Below are 22882 nucleotides of genomic sequence, written 5' to 3' on the forward strand. Positions count from 1 at the left end.
TTCCACCCAAGCACTATAGTTGCTTGGGCACTTTCTATTGCTGTAATTTTAATTTCTTCATATTCTTTCACCTCACTATTTTTTATCAATAGTGCTGCTTCCTTGGTTAATTTCCAGTCACTGTTCGTAATTTTCTTCACTTCCGTTTGTATTTGCTTCCAAAATTTTTGGACTTTACTGCATTCCCAAAACATATGCATAAATACTCCTTTTTCCTTACATCCATGCCAACAATTTCCTTTCATCGTCATTTGAAAGCGTGCTAGTTGTACTGGTGTATAATACCATTTATGTAAAATTTTTCTTCTCATCTCTCTTATCCTTGTATTTTTAATTCTTTTAATATTTAGATTTGTTACATTGTCTTTTTTATTGTTGTTAGCCGCCCCGAGTCTTCGGAGAGGGGGCGGCATACAAATCTAATCAATAATAATAATAATAATAATAATAATAATAATAATAATAATAATAACTTGAAGGCAAGACAAAGAACAATGGATGGAAAGTAATCAAGATAAGAAATAAGGATAAATTTTCTGACAGTTTAATCTCCTGCCATCTTAATTTTCCACATAAACCACACTCCGGTAAGAGACGTTACGCAGGGTAGACCCGTTCTTTCTCCCGTTTAACCTTCCAACATAATTTTCTGAGCCGGATCCTGAGTGGAAAATGCCTCCAGATCAGAGATGTGGACTGGGAAGCAGGCGTGCCAAAGAGGGAGGGCAAATTTAAACCCTCTGGGTAGGATCCCGCCCGTGGGAACCAAAGTAGAAGAGCAAAGCAATTTTGCAGACTAAGTCTGACCAAAGAGCAGACTCCTTGGAGAAGCTGCACGAAAATGCTGGCTCTAAGCGCGATTTTCCTCCCTCTTGTCCTATGCCTTCTGGTTGTCCAACTGGTGAAGCTCCAATTCCAGAGAAGACTCTACCCACCTGGGCCGACCCCTCTGCCTTTCCTTGGCTGCTTATGGAACCCCAAATTTTTTCAGTTAAGACGGGAACTCTTGACGGAGGTAAGAATTTTCTATCGCTTGTCACCAGCGGATTAACATGGATTTTAAAAAGTTGTTGTTAGGGGAAAGAGGCGCTGGTAGATATTTATGGCGGGACCCAGGGGAAGAGCCTTCTCTGTGGCGGCCCCGGCCCTCTGGAACCAACTCCCCCCAGAGATTAGAATAGCCCCCACCCTTCTTGCCTTTTGCAAGCTTCTTAAAACCCACCTCTGTCGTCAGGCATGGGGGAATTAAGATATTATTTCCCTCTAGGCTTCCACAATTTATGTATGGTACGTTTGTATGTATGATTGGTTTTAAAATAAGGGGTTTTAGCTTCTTTAGTATTGGATTGTCGCACGTTGTTTTTATTACTGTTGTTAGCCGCCCTGAGTCTACGGAGAGGGGCGGCATACGAATCCAATAAAATGAAATGAAATGAAATATAAGGGAAGAAATGAAGGCATGGAAGGTGCCCCTCCAGAGGTAGACACCGGTAGTTAACAAGGTGCTAACAATCTTCCTGGCTTGCAGGATTTTTTCATTGCTACTCCCTCCGAAGAAGGTTTTTTTCCAGCTCTAAGTCTTTGCAGGCTTGTTTTCATTGCTACTCCCTCCCCAAAAAGTTTTTTTCAGCCCTAACCAGTGATCAAATGATGTGATGAAGCTGACCAGACTAAGGACAATAGCCAGATGAATACTTTGTTTGTTTGTTTGTTTGTGTTGAAAGTGATCCTGCAGGTCATCAAATCCAACCCCCTGCTTAGGCCAGAGAAAGGAAAATGTACCCTTTCCTATCTAGAAACATAGAAACATAGAAACATAGAAGTCTGACGGCAGAAAAAGACCCCATGGTCCATCTAGTCTGCCCTTGTACTATTTTCTGTATTTTATCTTAGGATGGATATATGTTTATCCCAGGCATGTTTAAATTCAGTTACTGTGGATTTATCTACCACGTCTGCTGGAAGTTTGTTCCAAGGATCTACTACTCTTTCAGTAAAATAATATTTTCTCATGTTGCTTTTGATCTTTCCCCCAACTCACTTCAGATTGTGTCCCCTTGTTCTTGTGTTCACTTTCCTATTAAAAACACTTCCCTCCTGGACCTTATTTAACCCTTTAATATATTTAAATGTTTCGATCATGTCCCCCCTTTCCCTTCTGTCCTCCAGACTATACAGATTGAGTTCATGAAGTCTTTCCTGATACGTTTTATGCTTAAGACCTTCCACCATTCTTGTAGCCCGTCTTTGGACCCGTTCAATTTTGTCAATATGTTTTTGTAGGTGAGGTCTCCAGAACTGAACACAGTATTCCAAATGTGGTCTCACCATCACTCTATATAGCGGGAACATAATCTCCCTCTTCCTGCTTGTTATACCTCTAGCTATGCAGCCAAGCATCCTAATTGCTTTCCCTACCGCCTGACTGCAGTGTTCACCCCTAAATCCTTTTCTTTTGAAGTATTTGCTAACACAGAACTGCCAATACAATACTCAGATTGAGGATTCCTTTTCCCCAAGTGCATTATTTTACATTTGGAAACATTAAACTGCAGTTTCCATTGCTTTGACCATTTATCTAGTAAAGCTAAATCATTTACCATATTACAGACGCCTCCAGGAATATCAACCCTATTGCACACTTTAGAGTCATCGGCAAATAGGCAAACCTTCCCTACCAAACCTTCCCCTATGTCACTAACAACAACAATAATAACAACAGAATTGGAAGGGACCTTGGAGGTCTTCTAGTCCAACCCCCTGCTTAGGCAGGAAATCCTACACTACTTCAGACAGATGGTTATCCAACATCTTCTTAAAAACATCCAGTGTTGGAGCATTCACAACTTCTGGAGGCAAGCTGTTCCACGGATTAATTGTTCCGATTATCAGGAAATTTCTCCTTAGTTCTAAGTTGCTTCTCTCCTTGTTTAGTTTCCACCCCTTGCTTCTTGTTCTACCCTCAGGTGCTTTGAAGAATAGCCTGACTCCTTCTTCTTTGTGGCAACCCCTGAGATACTGGAAGACTGCTATCATATCTCCCCTGGCCCTTCTTTTCATTAAACTAGACTCCAGTCCCCTAATCCTCTTTGTTTTTTAGATTCATCTGTAATGAAATCTAATGAATTTAAGCTTCTATTTTTTGTGGTTAGCTCTGGCCCTGCTCCTGCCCCAAGGACTGTGGATGTGGGGGAGACATCCACATGCTGCAGGCCTGTTTTGCCCCCAGTGGAATCTGCTGATGGAGGCTCCTCTGACCAAGAAGACATGAGTGACAGGGAGGAGGAGAGTGTGGCAGACAGCTCAGAAGGAGATCAATTATCTAGCTCCTCCTTGGATTCGGAACAAGAGTTAATGATACAGCCACGCATGCGGAGAGCGATGCATAGGCAACAACAACTGAGAGATTATTATCAAAGAAAATGAGGCCACCTGTGGTTGGGTGGGGCTGTGGTCATTAGTGAGGCTGCTATAAATAGCAGCCTGTGGGTTTGACCATTGTGGAGGATTATCTGGTCATTGTGTTTCGTGACTGCTTTGCTGACTTTGACCTTTTGTGTGCTGATTTTCCCCCACTTTGAAACTAAACCAGAGCAAAGGGTGTTTCACTTTGTGAAAGAAGAAGGACTGTGAATTACCTCACAGCTGCAAGCTAAGTATCACAGAACTGATAAGGGACTTGTACAAATTACTGTAATGCTCTCTACATGGGGCTACCTTTGAAAAGTGTTCGGAAACTTCAGATCGTGCAGAATGTAGCTGCGAGAGCAGTCATGGGCTTACCTAGGTATGCCCATGTTTCACCATCACTCCGCAGTCTGCATTGGCTGCCGATCAATTTCCGGTCATAATTCAAAGTGTTGGTTATGACCTTTAAAGCCCTTCATGGCACTGGACCAGGATATCTCCGAGACCGCCTTCTGCCGCACGAATCCCAGCGACCGATTAGGTCCCACAGAGTGGGCCTTCTCCGGGTCCCGTCAACTAAACAATATCGGTTGGCAGGCCCCAGGGGAAGAGCCTTCTCTGTGGCGGCCCCGACTCTCTGGAACCAACTCCTCCCAGAGATTAGAACTGCCCCTACTCTCCCTGCCTTCCGTAAACTCCTTAAAACCCACCTTTGTCGTCAGGCATGGGAGAACTGAAACACCTCCCCCGGGCATGTACAATTTATGCATGGTATGTTTGCGTGTGTGTTTGTTAGAAAAATGGGGTTCTTTTTAAAATATTTTAAAGTTATTTGGATTTGTTATGAATTGTTGTGTCTTGTTGTGAGCCGCCCCGAGTCTGTGGAGAGGGGCGGCATACAAATCTAAATAATAAATAAAATAAATAAATAATAAATTACCAGGTTGTTTGGAGACGAGTGCTCTTTGCTATACCAAAAGAGGGCTTAAGTGAATTTTCATTATAAAGAACATTGTTTTGAATTTTCAAACGTGTGTGTGTCTGAAATTTGTACCTGTGAATTTTTGGGAGGAGTCTACCAGAGAGCCCGACAGAACAGTAATATAGTCACCAAAATCATGCCCAGGAATCTTAAAGACCATGTGTGGGATCGTTTCTCTGACAGATGTCCAAGATCTACGGCAATATCTTCACGTTGTGGTTCGGGCCCTACCCTTTGATCATGTTACATGGCTTCCAAGCTGTGAAGGACGGTCTCACCATCCACCCTGAAGATGTTTCTGGCCGGCCTCAGTTCCCCTTTTTCAAAGCATTGGCAAATAACAAAGGTAAGAACAAACAACTTTCTTCAGATGTGGGCACAGAAGGCAAGACAATGTCAATTTCTTCGGTGTCACCTTTGTCGTGGTTCAGCCAGTCCTCTACTTACAATCACATTTAGACAAAAGGATGAACTCAGTTAATGACACTGATTTGCAACAACTGATGGGACGATGGGACAAGGTAAGATGATATATGGTTAGTAGAATCCGAGACCAAGCTACAACGAATAAATTGGAATCACTTTATAATATGTAAATAGATATATTGCTCTTGAGTTAAAATGGTATATGTTGTGGTTAGCTCTGGCCCAGCTCCTGCCCCAAGGAATGTGCAGGTGGACATAGGGGAGACATCCACATGCCGCAGGCCTGTTTTGCTCCCGATGGAATCTGCCGATGAAGCCTCCTCTGACCAATGAAGCATGAGTGACAGGTAAGAGGGGAGTTTGGCAGACAGCCCAGGAGGAGATCAATCATCTGTATCATCCTTGGATTCTGAACAAGAATTAATGACACATCCACGCATGCGTAGAGTGATGCATAGGAGACAACAACTGAAGGATTATTACAAGAGAAAATGAGGCCACCTGTGGTTGGGTGGGGCTCCAGTAATTAGGGCTGCTGCTATAAATAGTAGCGCGTGGGTTTGGCCGTTGTGAAAGAGTATCTGATCGCAGTTCTTCAGGAATCCTGTGTTTCTGTTTTCTGGACTTTGTTGATTTTTCACGCCTTTGAAACCAAAGCAGAGCAACGTGTGTGTGTGTGTGTGTGTCTCACTTCATTGGAAGAAGAAGGGGTGTGAAGTTTCTTCACAGCTGCTAGCTAAGTAATTAATGACTGCTTAAGGGAAATTATACAGACTACCCGGTTGTTTTGGACGACAGGTCTTTGCAATACAAAAAGAGTGCTTAGTTTATTTTGACTTTTGTGATAAAGAACATTGTTTTGAATTTTCAAACGTGTGTGTGTTTGAAATCTGTACCCTTGAATTTTCGGGAGGCTCCTACCAGAGAGCCCGGCAAAACAGTATATATAAGAAATATTTATTTATTTGTTTGTTTGTTTGTTTGTTTGTTTTGTCCAATACACAATACAGTGATCCCTCGAGTATCGCGAGGGTTCCGTTCCAAGACCCCTCGCGATAATCGATTTTTCGCGATGTAGGGTTGCGGAAGTAAAAACACCATCTGCGCATGCGCACCCTTTTTTTCATGGCCGCACATGCGCAGATGGTGGAGTTTGCGTGGGCGGTGGGCGGCACCCAGGGAAGGTTCCTTCGGCCGCCCAGCAGCTGATCTGCTCCGCAGCGCGGCAGCAGCGAGGAGCCGAAGATGGGGTTTTCCTGTTGCCCAGGCAAAGGGGAAACCCCATCTTCGGTTCCTCGCTGCTGCCACGCTGCGGAGCAGATCAGCTGCTGGGCGGCCGAAGGAACCTTCCCTGGGTCTTCCCACCGCCCAGGCAAAGGGGAAACCCCAAGATCGCTTGCCGCTTGCCGCTTGCCTGTCACCCGGCCGGCCGGCCGCTCGCTCGCTTGCCGCTTGCCCGTTCACCCGCCCGCCCGGCTGCTCGCTTGCCGCTTGCCGCTTGCCGGTTCACCCGCCCGCCCGGCTGCTCGCTTGCCGCTTGCCGCTTGCCCGTCACCCGCCCACCCAGCCGCTCGCTTGCCACTTGCCCGTTCACCCGCCCACCCGGCTGCTCGCTTGCTGCTCGAGAGCAAGAGGGGGAGAGATAGAGAAAGAGAGAGAAGGAAAGAAAGAGATGAGAGAGGGAGGAAGAGAGTGTGAGAGAGGAAGAAGCAAGATAGAGAAAGAGAGAGAAAGAAAGATGAGAAAGGAAAGGAGTGACGTCATCGGGTGGAAAAATCGCGATATAGCGTTTCGCGAAGATTGAGATCGCGAAAATCGAGGGATCACTGTAATACACAATGAGGGTTATAGAGGATATAATCAGGTAGAATGTATTAAAGGGGGAATAGAGGACAAAATAAAGGAGTAAAATATAACTTTGAGAGAATAGCAGAAAAAGATATAGGTATAGAAGAGAAGATATAGGAGATATAGGAGAGACAATAGGACAGGTCTGTATCCACAGACCTCGTGGATACAAGCACACTTAATGGAGGATAAAAACAGAGAGAGGGAACCACACCCTTCTTCTTCCTTAATTCTTTGCACATGCTCAGCCAGCGCTTAACTCCTATTGACTGGCTGAGTTACTGTGTGTTCTGCCGGGCTCTCTGATAGGAGCATCCCGAAAATTCAAGGATACAAATTTCAGACACACACGTTTGAAAATTCAAAACAATGTTCTTTATCACAAAAGTCAAAATAAACTAAGCACTCTTTTTGTATTGCAAAGAGCACTCGTCCCAAAACAACCGGGTAGTCTGTACAGTTTCCCTTAAGCAGCCATTAAGTACTTAGCCAGCAACTGTGGAGAAACTTCACACCCCTTCTTCTTCCAACTAAGTGAGACACACATGCTGCTCTGCTTTGGTTTCAAAGGCGTGAAAAAGCAACAAAGTCCAGCACACAAGATTCCTGACGAAGCTGCGAACAGATATTCTTCCACAATGGCCAAACCCACATGCTACTATTTATAGCAGCAGCCCTAATTACTGGAGCCCCATCCAAACACAGGTGGCCTCCCTTATCTCCTGTAATATGTTCTTACTTGGTCTCTTCTACGCATAATTCTGCGCTTATGTGGATCCAAATTGTCATCATCTGAAGCAATAGAAGATAAGGAAGATTGACTGCCTTGGCTGTGTGCCAAGCCCTCCTCTGCTGAGTCACTCCCACCTTCTTCTTCATCCAGGGAAACTAAACTCTGAACTGACTCTGTCGGCAATAACACAGGCCTGTGACATGTTGAAGTTTCCCCTGCATCCACCTCCCCATTCCCTGGGGCAGGAGCTGGGCCAGAGCCAACCACAACACTGTGGAGGTTCATTGACTGACCAGGTTACCAATGGCTCTTCCTGTTCTATGAATATCTGAATAAATAAGGCCAATAATCTGTTTTTTCGGCGGTTCTGTGTCATCAGGCATTATGCTTGCCACGGGCCGAACCTGGAAGCATCAAAGACGATTTACAATGGCGTCTCTGAAGAACTTGGGCTTAGGGAAGACCACTCTGCAGTATCAGATCCAAGAGGAAGCAGAGAGCTTGGTGGAAGTGTTCAGGAAAAGCGAAGGTACTACAATGCGAATGCCTTTATCTTTTGGCTGGAAATCTATATTTTCTTATTTGTTTTAATTTTCCAAATGTACAAGCTAAGAAAAAAAGATTTATTTGATCTCTGTAAGGGAAGCCAAAGTGTCAAAAATAGAGAGAGATCAAGATGGAGACTCACCCAAACAAAGCATTGGTCTTTTTTTTCATGTTTTGTGCAAAGAAATTTATTTATTTATTTATTTTATTAATCAGATTTGTATGCCTCCCCTTTCCATAGACTTGGGGCGGCTAACAACAATAAAAAGACAATGTAAACAAATCTAATATTAAAAATAATCTAAAAAACCCCAATTTAAAGAACCAATCATACATACAAAAATACCATGTATAAATTCTATAAGCCTAGGGGGGAGGGAAAATGTAAGATGAGCCAATACATTTTATAAATGAATAGATAATAAATAGATTAGATGACTGATAGATGATAGATAGATAGATAGATAGATAGATAGATAGATAGATAGATAGATAGATAGATAGATACCGGTAGATAGATACCGGTAGATAGATACCGGTAGATAGATACCGGTAGATAGATAGATAGATAGATAGATAGATAGATAGATAGATAGATAGATAGATAGATAGATAGATAGATAGAAAGAGATAGATAGATAGATACCTATAGATAGATAGATAGATAGAGAGAGAGAAAGAGAGAGAGAGAGAGAGAAATAGATAGATAGATAGATAGATAGATAGATAGAAAGAGATAGATAGATACCTATAGATAGATAGATAGAGAGAGAGAAAGAGAGAGAGAGAGAGAGAAATAGATAGATAGATAGATAGATAGATAGATAGATAGATAGATAGATAGATAGATAGATACTGTAGATAGATAGATATCTTCTTAAAAACCTCCAGTAATGGAACACTCACAACCTCTTCTGGAGGCAGGTTGTTCCACTGGCTAATTATTTTCATCATCAAGAAATTTTGTCCTGAGTTCTAGGTTACACATATGGCATATATACATAGAATTAAAGAGTATATTTTGGACATTCAGTAATAGTAAATAGATAGGGAAATTGTATCTCTTTGAGGAGAGGAGAGGCCAGGCACCCTAACCCAAACCCTTGATGTGAGTGATGTCAAGTTGGCCACCTTTAAGCCAGTCACATGACCTTTAAGCCACCAGTCACATGGTCGTCAAGCCACTCCTATCTGATTACATAGCCAGCAAGCCACACCCACAAAATAAGCCTCGCCCACAGTGTGGTAGTAACAAATTTTGCAGCCCTTCACTGTTTGCTATCACTGCCCCATGCAATCTTTGCCAGTCACCGAGTCCCTCTTTCTCTTTGCAGGAAAACCAATGAATCCTTGTTACGCCCTGAACCTCGCCGTTTCCAACGTGACTTGTGCGCTGGTCTTTGGTCACCGTTTCTCCATAGAAGACGAGACTTTTCATCACCTGCTGGAAGCTATGGAGAACATTTTCAGTGTTTCTGACAGTGTCGCCAGTAATGTGAGCTGATCCCTTCTTTCCCTTTTCTAAATAAAACGAAAATTAACAGGCCCAGAGGATGTGGGCCAAATCATTTGCAATGGGGACTAGAGGCTTAGCCAGGAAGATGACCGTGATGGCGCAATTGAAAACCTACTCCAGGAGTCACACAGATGGCACAGAACTGAAAAGATGTTTGATTGAATTGTGGTGGCTCAATTGTGATTGAATGTATGGTGGTCTTGGCATATTCGTGTTTCTTCCCGTGTAGGATTCAGAGATTTCTGGTGACATTTCGACGAGGTCCCAATCGTCATCTTCAGGCTGACGCTTTTGTCCTTGTTCTAGGGCAGCGTCCCTAAACTACGGCCCGTGGGCCGGATGCGGCCCGCTGAGGTCTTTTAACCGGCCCGCGGCAGCACACGAGATTTTACCGATCGATATAATAAGCTCCCGAATCTCCTGTCCACTCACCGCGCTTCGGCTGCTGAGCAAGGAGGAGGTGGAGAGGCAAGAGGCGGGGAGGAAAGTGGGCCTGTAATTGGCCCCTTTCTTTGCCGCTTTTAGGGAGAGAAACTGCTGCTGCCCTATGGCAGAGCAGCAACAGTTCCTCTCCCTAAAGGCGAGAAAGAAAGGGGCCAATTGCAGGCCCACTTTCCTCCCCACCTCTTACCTCTCCACCTCCTCCTCCGTGGTGTGTGGATGGGAGATTCAGGAAATTGGCGATTCAAAAACTCCACTGAAAGTCACAGCTAAGTGCGGCATGGCTAAGTGTGTGCGTGGAGGGAGGTGGCTGCTTGCAAACCCCTGACCTCCACTGCCTTCCCCCCGCAGCACAAGGCAAGCACACCTCCACTTCTCTTTCTTTCCGCTTCTCCGGTGAACACCGCCTCCACACCCTCCCCTTCGCTCTGCCCTCACAGCAGCTGCCATTGGTGCAGCGACAGCGGCGGCTCCTCTTGGACCAGGGCCCACCAGCGAGTGCCGCTTTCCACGCAACTCCAGCCTTCTCCCGCCCCGGCCGGCGCGGCCAACTCGCTGCTGACACAGACGGTGGGGACAGCCCTGCCCCCCTTCAGGGCCTCTTTGATAGCCCTTCCCAACAGCTCCTGCCGCCGGCGCGCTCTGCTCACCCGAAGCCTGGCGTTGAAGCTGGAGAGGGCCGTTGTTGTTGTTGTTGTTGTTGTTGCGGCGGCTTCCGGGGAAAGCAGCTTTGCTGGCCGGCACAGGGCAGCCACTGCGACAACAAGGGTTTTTTAATAGTCCAGCCCTCCAACAGTCTGAGGGAGAATGAACTGGCTCCCTGTGTAAAAAGTTTGGGGACCCCTGTTCTAGGGTGAACACTAGGGTAGGTGTGGTTTGATGGCTCAGCAGCTGCATGCTGAGTCATCAAACCACACCCACCCAGCAGTATTTATAGAGGGAAGGCAGCTCAGGTCTCACTGTGTTCACCCTAGAACAAGGACTGGTTGTAAAGTAAACAAAGTTGGTTTATCAAAAGGAAAATATTGTCTTTTAATCACAGTGCAAAGTGCAAAAATATTGCACTTTTAATCAGTCAAAGTGCTCTCCCGCAACCCACAAGCCTTGAATGCTGTGAAAAACATAGAACAAAAGCAAAGCAGATAAAAGGCAGTTGTGAAGATGTCACAGCCACCCCCCCCTTCAAGAGTCCTCACGCTGTACTTAACTGTGAATTGTTCCACAAAGTCCTTGAAAAATCCTGAAGCAGTTCACAAATGCCTTTGTAAATTCTGAAGCAAGCCACAAGTCTCTCTCTCACAAAACAGATAATCTCCCATGCTGGCAATTTATCAGCAGCCTGATTATACTAATTGCCCCAGCCACAGGTGTTCTACCTTATTTCCTATAATACTTGCACAGTTGTTCCTTCCTTGTCATAAACCTGCGTCTGCGAGCATTTATGATTCCCTCCTCTTCTGAATCTAACGAGGATGATGATGATGGCTCATTAATGGGGCAATTAGCTAACGGGCTGCCTGTAATTACCTCCTCATCCGATCCTGCTTCACTCCCAGAATCCTCCCCTGACACAGAATCTTCACTGTCTGAAGCTGTTGGCAGTAAAACTGGCCTCTGATAATGTGAGGATTCTCCCTTGGAGCAGGAGCTGGCCCAGAGCCAACCACAACAGCCCCTAACAATTTTACCAACCTCAGAAGAATGGAGGCCGAGTCAACCTTGACCCTGCTGGGGTTTGAACTACCGAACTGCAGGGAGCCGGTGGCAATGTTCCCTGTAATTTTTTTTCAGTGTGGGCGGAAAAGTATAGTGTCTGAGTGGCAGTCCCCTTGGGACTGGGTGGCATATAAATAAATAAATAAATAAATAAATAAATAAATAAATAAATAAATAAATAAATAAATAAATAAATAAATAAATAAATAAATAAATAAATAAATAAATAAATAAATAAATAAATAAATAAATAAATAAATAAATAAATAAATAAATAAAAATCCCTTATTTTTTAATTAAAAGAAATTAATAAAAAAAAAACCCCAAAATCAATTACTATTAAAACTAAATCAACAAGCAAAACCAAAAACATAACTATTAATAAAAACAGGTGAGGGCTGGGTTTTTTTTCTCTGTTATTATTTAAGTGCTTTTACCATTTGCTTTAAATCAAGAGTCACTTCTCTCTCTGTTTCTCTCTCTTTCCTGTTATTCTCTGCCTCAATCATTTTCTCATTTCTCTTTTCTCCCCTTTTTTCTATCATTTCTCTCTATCTGTTCCTTCCACTCCTCTCTCTCTCTTGCTTTCTCTCTCTCTCTCTCTCTTGCTTTCTTCCTCTCTCTCACTCTCTTCCTTCCTCTCTCATCTCTCTCTTTCTCTCTCTCTCTCTCCCCCTCTTGTTCTCTCTCTCTTTTTCTCACTTTCTCTCTCTTGTTTTCTTTCTCTCTCTCTTGCTTTCTCTCTCTCTCAATCTTTCTTGTTTTCTTTCTCACACTCTTTCTCTCTCTTGTTCTCTCTCTCTTGCTATCTCTTTCTCTCCCCCCTTTCTCTCTCTCTTTCTCACTTTCTCTCTATCTTGCTGTCTGTTGCTCTCACTCTCTCTCGTTCTCTCTCCGTTGTTCTCACAGCGGAAGCTGGCGAAGGTGATATTCAATGTCGGGGGCGCGCGGGCGGTTGTGCGCGCTCCCCATCCCCCTGCCAGCCCACCCGGAACATTCAAAATAAGAAAAGCCTTCGCTGGCGAAGGTTTTTCTTATTTTGAATGTTCCGGGTGGGCTGGCAGGGGATAGGGAGCGCGCGCAATATCACCTTCGCCGGCCTCTGCTGTGAGAACGCCTGCCCTGCCTCTCCTGCAACCCCCTTGCTGAGAGCCCGGGAGGAAAGTGCTCTCGGCAAAGGGACTGTGAGACGGGTAGGGCATGCATTCCTGGTGCAGGAGGAGCCGCACCCCAAGGCAGGAGGCGGCGGAGTAGCAGAGGGGGCAGATCGGGTGGGTAGGGAGCAGCGCCGAAAGACCGAGGGGGCTGGAGGCACCGTGGGGAGGCAGGGGCAGTCGCGGCTCCCCTTCTACTGCCGGTGCCTCCCCGTCCCCGCCCCCCACAGGATGGCAGGGGGATGGGGAGCATGCGCCCATGAAAAAGGGTGCACGGGGGGTATTTTGGGGCGTGCACGCGGGCAGCTTACAGGGAACGCTGGCCGGCGGGCAGCAGAAGTAGCCTGCATTACTGCATCCTAACCACTGCGCTACTGTGACTCTTAATTCCTTTTACTTCTGTTTAATCCTTACCTCTTTATTTTATCAATATGGCTGCCTAACTCAGATGATGTTTCTTCTCTTCCACCAGCTGTACAATATTTTTCCCGGGATTATGCAGCTTATCCCAGGACCTCACCATAAGGCATTTTCCTCATGCGACTTAGTTCAGTCATTCATAAGAGAGGAGATCAAGAAGCACCAAGAAGCAGGCCATCAAGAAAATGACCAAGACTTCATTCATTCTTACCTGGATAAAATAGAGGAAGTAAGCAGATACTCTTTTGTGTGACTGTTAAATAGCTTATAATATTTTGGGGGCCTGAAACAAAAAGATTTTGGATTAAGATACGCAAATGGATGCAGGAAATCACCAGAACTCTTCCTCTTAGGAAAATTCAGAAAAATACTACAGTAAGAGTGTTCTGTCGGGCTCTCTGGTAGACTCCTCCCAAAAATTCACAGGTACAAATTTCAGACACACACACGTTTGAAAATTCAAAACAATGTTCTTTATAAAGAAAATTCACCTAAACTAAGCCCTCTTTTGGTATAGCAAAGAGCACTCGTCTCCAAACAAACTGGTAATTTGTACAAGTCCCTTATCAGTTCTGTGATACTTAGCTTGCAGCTGTGAGGCAATTCACAGTCCTTCTTCTTTCACAAAGTGAAACACACCTTGCTCTGGTTTAGTTTCAAAGCGGGGAAAAATCAGCACACAAAAGGTCAAAGTCAGCAAAGCAGTCACGAAACACAACGATCAGATAATCCTCCACAATGGCCAAACCCACAGGCTGCTATTTATAGCAGCCTCACTAATGACCACAGCCCCACCCAACCACAGGTGGCCAATAGTTGCCTGCCATCTCCTAGCTGTCTGATTCTGTAATTATCTCCATACAAAATATTTCCTAACAGGAAAGGACTGAACAGAAGAGGTGGCCTTCAAGGTTTCTTGGGTATTTGTTTCTCTATTTTCCTTCCGCAGACGAAAAACCAACCCAAATCACTCTATGATGAAAAGAACATGGTTCAGAGCATATTTGATCTCTTCCTGGGAGGAACCGATACATCAGGCACCACCCTCTGCTGGGGATTGTTATATATGGTGTTTTATCCTGACATTCAAGGTGAGAGAAGCATCGTAGGATGGATGAGATAGAAGCGATGAGGTGTGGCAGGCAACTATTGGTCACTCTGACAGACAGACTTGTTAGCCTGCGGTCAAAGAGAAAGAGTCTTTTGTCGTGTTTTGGAGCAGGGTTCTTTGGGACAACCATGATCTGAATTATTGAGAATCTCCAGAGACTCAAGAGCAAGATATTTGGTGATTGATTGAGTGACTGATTTAACTTCTATGCCGCCCAGCCCTGATGGGGGACATTTATTTATTTATTTATTTATTTATTTATTTACTTACTTACTTACTTACTTACTTACTTACTTACTTACTTACTTACTTACTTATCTATCTACTTATTTACTTATTTACTGATTGATTTGATTTGATTTGTATGCCGCCGAGACTCGGAGTGGACATGGTAGCTTATAGAATAGAGTAGAGTAGAGTAGAGTAGAGTAGAGTAGAATAGAATAAAATAGATTTTGGGGGGGGGCAAGTGCGATTGCACACACAAGGAATTTGTCTTTGGTGCATATACTCTCAGTGTACATAAAAGAAAAAGATACATTTGTCAACAATCATGAGGTACAACACTTAATGATTATCATATGGGTCAAATAAGCAATGAGGAAATAATATTAATAATCTTAAGGATACAAGTTACAGTCATACAATCATAAGTGGGAGGAATGATGAGAAAAAATTAGTAGTAATAGTAGTGCAGACTTAGTAAATAGTTTGACAGTATTGAGGGAATTATTTGTTTAGCAGAGTGATGGCATTTGGGGAAAAACTGTTCTTGTGTCTAATTAATTTAGTGTGCAGTGCTCTGTAGCGAGGTTTTGAGGGTAAGAGTTGAAACAGTTTATGTCCAGGATGGGAGGGGTCAGTAAATATTTTCCCTGCCCTCTTTTTGACTTGTGCAGTATTATAGATCCTCAATGGAAGGCAGGTTGGCAGCAATTGTTTCTTCTGCAATTCTGATTATCCGTTGAAGTCTGTGTCGGTCTTGTTGGGTTGCAGAACCAAACCAGACAGTTATAGAGGTGCAGATGACAGACTCAATAATTCTTCTGTAGAGTTGTATCAACAGCTCTTGGGCAGTTTGAGCTTCCTGAGTTGGTGCAGAAAGAACATTCTTATAGTAATTATAGCAATAAAACCAGGAAATGAGACCCTTGGCGCTTTCAGTGCCCTAGGCTCAGGGTGGGTATAAGCCATCCTGAGTAGGATAGGTAGAAATGCACTCCCTCAGGTATGTCATCCAGACTAGGGGAGTACAGCCTTGGCAACTTTAAGACTGGTGGACTTCAATTCCCAGAATTCCTCAGCCAGCATGGCAGATGGGAGAATTCTGGGAGTTGAAGTCCCATCACTTAAAGTTGGTCACCCCTGGTATAGTTACATAACCTCCTCCTGCTGGGCTGAGCTTTCTGCCATTAATATACCATGGGCAGCTGGGACCACACTTGGATGCTTATTCATCTCTAGCTTTAGTTAATGTGCAAAATCTTTGTTTCTCCCCAGCCAAAGTTCAAAAGGAAATAGACACACTTCTACCACTGAGCCAGTCGATCTGCTATGAGGATCGCAAGGATCTTCCGTACACAAATGCCGTGGTGCATGAAATCCAGCGCTTTAGCAACATCATTTCGATTGGGATGCCCAGATACTGCATCAGAGACACAAAGATCCAGAACTTTCACATTAGAAAGGTAAATTACATGGGGCGACCTTTGAAAAATGTTCGGAATCTTCAGATCGTGTAGAATACAGCTGCAAGAGCAATCATGGGCTTCCCTTGATCTACCCATATCACACCAATACTCCGCAGTCTGCATTGGTTGCTGATCAGTTTCCGGTCACAATTCAAAGTGTTGGTTATGACCTATAAAGCCCTTCATGGCATCGGACCAGAATATCTCCGGGACTGCCTTCTGCCGCACGAATCCCAGCGACCGGTTAGGTCCCACAGAGTTGGCCTTCTCTGGGTCCCATTGACTAAACAATGTCGTTTGGTGGGTCCCAGGGGAAGAGCCTTCTCTGTGGCGGCCCCGACTCTCTGGAACCAGCTCCCCCCGGAGTTTAGAACTGCCCCCCACCCTCCTTGCCTTTCGTAAACTCCTTAAAACCCACCTTTGCCGCCAGGCATGGGGGAATTGAGATATCTTCCCCAGGCCTATACAATTTATGTATGGCTTGTTTGTATGTATGTCTGATTAATAATGGGGGTTTTAAAATATTTTTAAATTATTAGATTTGTTATGAATTGGTCTACGGAGAGGGGTGGCATACAAACAAATAAAATAAAATAAAATAAAATAAAATAAAATAAAATAAAATAAAATAAAATAAAATAAAATAAAATAAAATAAAATAAAATAAAATAAAATAAAATAAAATAAAATAAAATAAAATAAAATAAAATAAAATAAAATAAAATAAAATAAAATAAAATAAAATAAAATAAAATAAAATAAAATAAAATAAAATAAAATAAAATAAAATAAAATAAAATAATAAAATAAAATAAAATAAAATAAAATAAAATAAAATAAAATAAAATAAAATAAAATAAAATAAAATAAAATAAAATAAAATAAAATAAAATAAAATAAAATAAAAATAAAAATAAAATAAAATAAAATAAAATAATAAAACAAAACAAAACAAAACAAAACAAGAGTAGTAGATCCTTGGAACAAACTTCCAGCAGACGTGGTAGATAAATCCACAGTAACTGAATTTAAACATGCCTGGGATAAACATATATCCACCCTAAGATAAAATACAGAAAATAGTATAAGGGCAGACTAGATGGACCATGAGGTCTTTTTCTGCCGTCAGACTTCTATGTTTCTATAAATAAATAAATAAATAAATAAATAAATACATACATACATACATACATACATACATACATACATACCTCTGATCTAGAGCATTCTTTTCTTCTCCTCCCCTTAATTCTAGAAGGAAGCACATGCAATACAGGGAGTCATCAGTTAACTGTCAGGCTTAACAATCCTGAGTCATATTTCATTTTAGTACCATATAAGGCGAAAAGTAGAATGTATTACCATATAAGGTAAAAGGTAGAATGTAAGGATGCTAATGCTGTGTTTGAACTGCAACCTGATTGGGCCAAGGTACTATAAGATGCAAATCAACTTCACCGTTCCCTTGTGGTCGTTGTGGTCATTTGCTGTTGATGGTGGTTGTTAGTTGGCTGGCTGGAGCAGTTTGAGGGTGAGTTAGATATTAAGTAGAACTGAGATAGGGATACGAAGAAACCTGAATTGGTTTAGTATCTACTAAAACCTAGATTGGTTTAGCATCTCCTTGTAACCTGGATTGGTTGAATATATACTTGTAAGTAAACTGAATGTAGCTGATGTAAAGTTCCTGTATGTAGAAGACTGAAGGTATTTTTCACTGAAGAGTAAACAACTGTTTTATATAAACATTTAAATAATGTTTTTTATTTTTTATTTTTTATTAGATTTGTATGCCGCCCCTCTCCGTAGACTCGGGGCGTCTCACAACATACAATAGAACAATTCACAACAAATCTAATAAATTTAAAAAACATTTAAAAACCCCATTATTAAACCAGACATACACACAGACATACCATACATAAATTGTATAGGCCCAGTGGAAGGGGGGGGGTAATGCCTCAATTCCCCCATGCCTGATGGCAGATGTGAGTTTTAAGGAGTTTACGGAAGGCAAGGAGGGTGGGGGCAGTTCTAGTCTCCGGGGGGAGCTGGTTCCAGAGAGTCGGGGCCACCACAGAGAAGGCTCTTCCCCTGGGACCCGCCAGACGACATTGTTTAGTCGACGGGACCCGGAGAAGGCCAACTCTGTGGGACCTAATCGGTCCCTGGGATTTTATATAAACATCATCATTTATCTGGTTCATTAAATTGTCACAATATATTATGATATCTTATCAAGTCCTCTGTTACTCTGTATATATATACAGTGATCTCCCGAGTTTCGCGATCTTGATCTTTACGAAACGCTATATCGCGATTTTTCCACCCGATGACGTCACTCCCTTCCTTTCTCATCTTTCTTTCTCTCTCTCTTTCTCTATCTTGCTTCTTCCTCTCTCAAACTCTCTTCCTCCCTCTCTCATCTCTTTCTTTCCTTCTCTCTCTTTCTCTATCTCTTCCCCTCTTGCTCTCGAGCGGCAAGCGAGCAGCCGGCGGGCGGGTGAACGGGCAAGCGGAGCGGCCGGGCAGGCGGGCGAATGGGCGAGCGGCCGGGCGGGCGGGCGAACAGGCAAGCGGAGCGGCCGGGCGGGCGGGCGAACGGGCAAGCGAAGCGGCCGGGCGGGCGGGTGAACGGGCAAGTGGAGCGGCCGGGCGGGCGGGTGAACGGGCAAGCGAGCAGCCGGGCGGGCAGGTGAACGGGCAAGCGGCAAGCGATCTTCGGGTTTCCCCTTTGCCTGGGCGGCGGGAAGACCCAGGGAAGGTTCCTTCGGCCGCCCAACAGCTGATCTGCTCCGCAGCGCGGCAGCAGTGAGGAGCCGAAGATGGGGTTTCCCCCTTGCCTGGGCAACGGGGAAACCCCATCTTCGGCTCTTCGCTGCTGCCGCGCTGCGGAGCAGATCAGCTGTTGGGCGGCCGAAGGAACCTTCCCTGGGTCTTCCCCGCTGCCCACACGCAAACTCCACCATCTGCGCATGTGCGGCCATGGAAAAAAGGGCGCACATGCGCAGATGGTGTTTTTACTTCCGCACCACTACATCCCGAAAAATCGATTATCGCGAGGGGTCTTGGAACGGAACCCTCGCGATAATCGGGGGATCACTGTATATCCGGACATTAATGATGGTAATTGGACTGAGGACTCTTACAGTGGCGGTTCTCGAAATTTCTGTTACGCTCAGTAGGTGAATTCCATGCAGTCATTAGGTGCAATATAACATGATTGACATTTGGGATTTCCTGTCAACTTTCCTACTGACTTTGCTTGTCAGAACCCAGCTGTAAAGTTTGGAAATGTCTCGCCATTTGCCAAACACATGAATCACGAGTAGTCATTCCACTGATTCTAACTACTGTGCTGTCTGACGGATCAATTATCTTATTGATATGACTCTTGTTTAACTTATTTGTATTTTTTTTTTAGAAGAGCGTTCTTTAAAGTCATGTATTGATGAGGAAATATCCTAGGGATTTCTCACTTCGGCCTCCATTGCCAGCAGATATAATCATTTTTTCCCCCTTCCCTCAGGGTGAAAGGCAAAAGTTAAATCCTCCTTCTCTTTTTTGGCAGGACTCCATCTTTTTACCGAACATGGCGTCGGCCTTGTATGATCCCAACGAATGGGAGACACCCCTCACCTTCAACCCAAACCATTTCCTTGACAAGGATGGGAATTTCACCTGCCGAGAAGCTTTCATCCCATTTTCTATGGGTACTCGTTCAACTTGTCAACATTTTCATTGATTCTTTAATGAGATGCACTAGAGCAGTGATGTCGAACCTTTTTTTCCTTGTTTGCCGAAAGACCTCGATTGCACGAGTGCCCACACCCATAATTCAATGCACGGGGAGGGTGAAAACTGCCCGGAGGCCCTCTAGAGCAGTGTTTCCCAACCTTGGCAACTTGAAGATATTTGGACTTCAACTCCCAGAATTCCCCAGCCAGCATATGCTGGCTGTGGAATTCTGCGAGTTTTATTTTATTTATTTATTTATTTATTAGATTTGTATGCCGCCCCTCTCCGTAGACTCGGGGCGGCTAACAACAATGATAAAAGCAGCATGTGACAATCCAATAATAAAACAACTAAAACCCCTATTATAAAACCAAACATACCATGCATGACTTGTAATGGCCTAGGGGGAAGGAATATCTCAACTCCCCCATGCCTGGCGGTATAAATGAGTCTTGAGTAGTTTACGAAAGATAGGGAGCCCTTCACTCCTCCACTCGAAACAGAATACCCTACAAAAATAGACTATCCTGGGTCTTGAAAGCTCATTACTGCGGCGCCTAAAACACGATTTAGGTATTGCCCACAAGATCATATGCTGCAACATCCTTCCGGTCAATGACTACTTCAGCTTCAACCGCAACAACACAAGAGCACACAACAGATTCAAACTTAATATTAACCGCTCCAAACCTGACTGTAAAAAATATGACTTTAACAATCGAGTTGTCGAAGCGTGGAACTCATTACCGAACTCAATAGTGTCAACTCCCAACCCCCAACACTTCTCCCTTAGACTATCCACGATTGACCTCTCCAGGTTCCTAAGAGGCCAGTAAGGGGCGTACATAAGTGCACTGATGTGCCTATCGTCCCCTGTCCAATTGTCTTTCCTTATCTCATATATCATATATATTCTCTCCTTATCTATATATATATATCATATATATTCTCTCCTTATCTCTTATATCATATATATTCTCTCCCTCCCATCTACCTCTCTTCTTTTTACTTTCTATCGTTATATATATTACTTAATGTCTATTCTCTTCCATATGTATTGTATATTGGACAAAGAATAAATAAATAAATAAATAAAACTTCAACTCCCAGAATTTCTGAGGGACTTCAGCTCCCAGAATTCCTAAGGCAGATGTGAGTGACGTAGCTCCAGAATTCCTAACGTAGACCTGAGGGACTTCAACTCCCAGAATTCATGAGATAGCCTTGGGGGACTAAGGAATTCTGGGAGTTGAAGCCCACAAGTCATAAGGGGGCCTTGGTCCTCACTTCTTCTCTAATCAATCACTGCCAGCACTGATTTGTTGTTTTCCTCTCCATTCCTAGGTCATCGAGCATGTTTGGGAGAAAATTTGGCCAAGACCGAGATCTTCCTGTTCCTTAGCAACCTTCTGCAAAGGTTCAATTTCCTCTTGGCCGATGGATCAAAAGATATAAAACTTGACCCGGTCTGGGGAGGCACTCTGAAGCCTCATTCCTTCAACATCTGCGCAATTCCTCGATAGACCCCTATGTCAGGTCTTAATGGCAGCTGTGGATACTGGGACTCCAAGCAGCTGGGTTTGCCTCCTCCAATTTTTGTCTGAATTTAAAACAAGTCTCCAGCCCTCCTTATTTTGGGAGAACAATGTATGCAATCTGGTCTCTGTCTTGTCTGGGCTTGGGAGTGGTGAATAAAAAGCCACACACAACAAAGTAGTAGATCTCTATTATGTACAAACTCTAAGATCTATATTATGTACAAAAAGTCCCATTATAAAAAGCTATATGCATTTTTGAGTCCATTCTGGCAGATAAGGTTGAGCATAGCTGCATTCCACAACCTCATTTAATTTCCCTTTGAAGTAGTAGATCCTTGGAACAAACTTCCAGCAGACGTGGTAGATAAATCCACAGTAACTGAATTTAAACATGCTTGGGATAAACATAGATCCATCCTAAGATAAAATACAGAAAATAGTATAAGGGCAGACTAGATGGACCATGAGGTCTTTTTCTGCCGTCAGACTTCTATGTTTCTATGTTTCTAAGTGTTTTCTGGTATTCAAACAACATTTACTTTGCTGAGATGCTGATTACATTGGTTCAAAGCTGATTTTATTTAATAAGTAAATTATGTATTTATTTACATATTTACTCATTCATTCATTCGATTTCTATGCCTCTCTATTCCTCAGACTCAGGGCTGCTCACAACAAAAGTGAATACATATCAAATAGAAATCTAAAATTAAAACGTACTAAAACCCCAATTTCTTAAAAAACAATTGGTCACATTAAATCAATCAATCAATCAATCTATATATTCATTCACCAGCTGGGGCAAGATGATGGAATTAATGGCCCCAAGCCTGCTGGCAGAGATAGGTCTTGCGCAAAGAAGGAAGGGAGGGGCAATGCGAATCTCTGAAGGGAGTTTATTCCAGGGGGCTGGGGCCACCACAGAGAAGGCTCTTCCCCTAGGTTCTGCCAGACGACATTTTCTAGCTGACGGGACCTGGAGAAGGCCAACTCTGTGGGACCTGACTGGCCGCTGAGGCAGAAGACAGTCCCTTAAGTAAAGCAGAAGTACTCACTTTTCTCCAGATCTCACCCATTCTTGATCACGAACGTTGTTTGCCACATCGCCTTTCCCTAAAGCTACCTCTTATATACTGGCAAGGTGTGGCCAAGTGTACCATAGATCTATTAACACCAAGAGCCCTTTCTTTTTAGATATTCATGTCTCGGCCACCTTCTCCTGACCCTTGCATCTAACAGGGGATCCTCTTCCTCTTATTCCCTCTCGACCTCTAACTCACTAAATCCCAAAACTGGGACTTATTTGAAAACTTCAAACTATCTTGGTCGGTAAGCCATTCCCACCCAGTCACATAACCTTTAAGCCACCCCTGGCCACATGATGGTCAAACTACTCCCAACAGGTCACATGGCTGGCAAGCCACACCCACATAGTAAGCCAAGCCCACAGTGTGGCACTAGAAATTTTGGCAGCCTATCACTGCTTCCCCTGGCAATTTGGGCAGGGGTGTGGTTTCTTTCCTTGATTGGTGCATTATTTTCCATCTAATTGTTTGTCTGGTGCTGATTCCGGTTTATCCAAATACTAGCCAAATACGAGTCTACGGAGAGGGA

The 22882-nt window shown here is 43.6% G+C and overlaps 1 protein-coding gene across 1 annotated transcript; it reads left to right on the forward strand.

Annotated features, from left to right (window-relative positions):
• Nucleotides 1-841: 841 nt before the first annotated feature.
• Nucleotides 842-21460, forward strand: LOC139168253 (cytochrome P450 2J2-like). The gene is made up of 9 exons (XM_070753778.1): nucleotides 842-1015; nucleotides 4574-4736; nucleotides 7777-7926; nucleotides 9278-9438; nucleotides 13243-13419; nucleotides 14140-14281; nucleotides 15802-15989; nucleotides 19564-19705; nucleotides 21075-21460. The coding sequence occupies exons 1-9, from the start codon at nucleotides 842-844 to the stop codon at nucleotides 21251-21253; spliced, it is 1476 nt and encodes a 491-aa protein (XP_070609879.1). The 3' UTR covers nucleotides 21254-21460.
• Nucleotides 21461-22882: the final 1422 nt, after the last annotated feature.

The sequence above is a fragment of the Erythrolamprus reginae genome, chromosome 5 (genome assembly GCF_031021105.1).
Source record: "Erythrolamprus reginae isolate rEryReg1 chromosome 5, rEryReg1.hap1, whole genome shotgun sequence".
NCBI classification, from domain to species: Eukaryota; Metazoa; Chordata; class Lepidosauria; order Squamata; family Dipsadidae; genus Erythrolamprus; species Erythrolamprus reginae.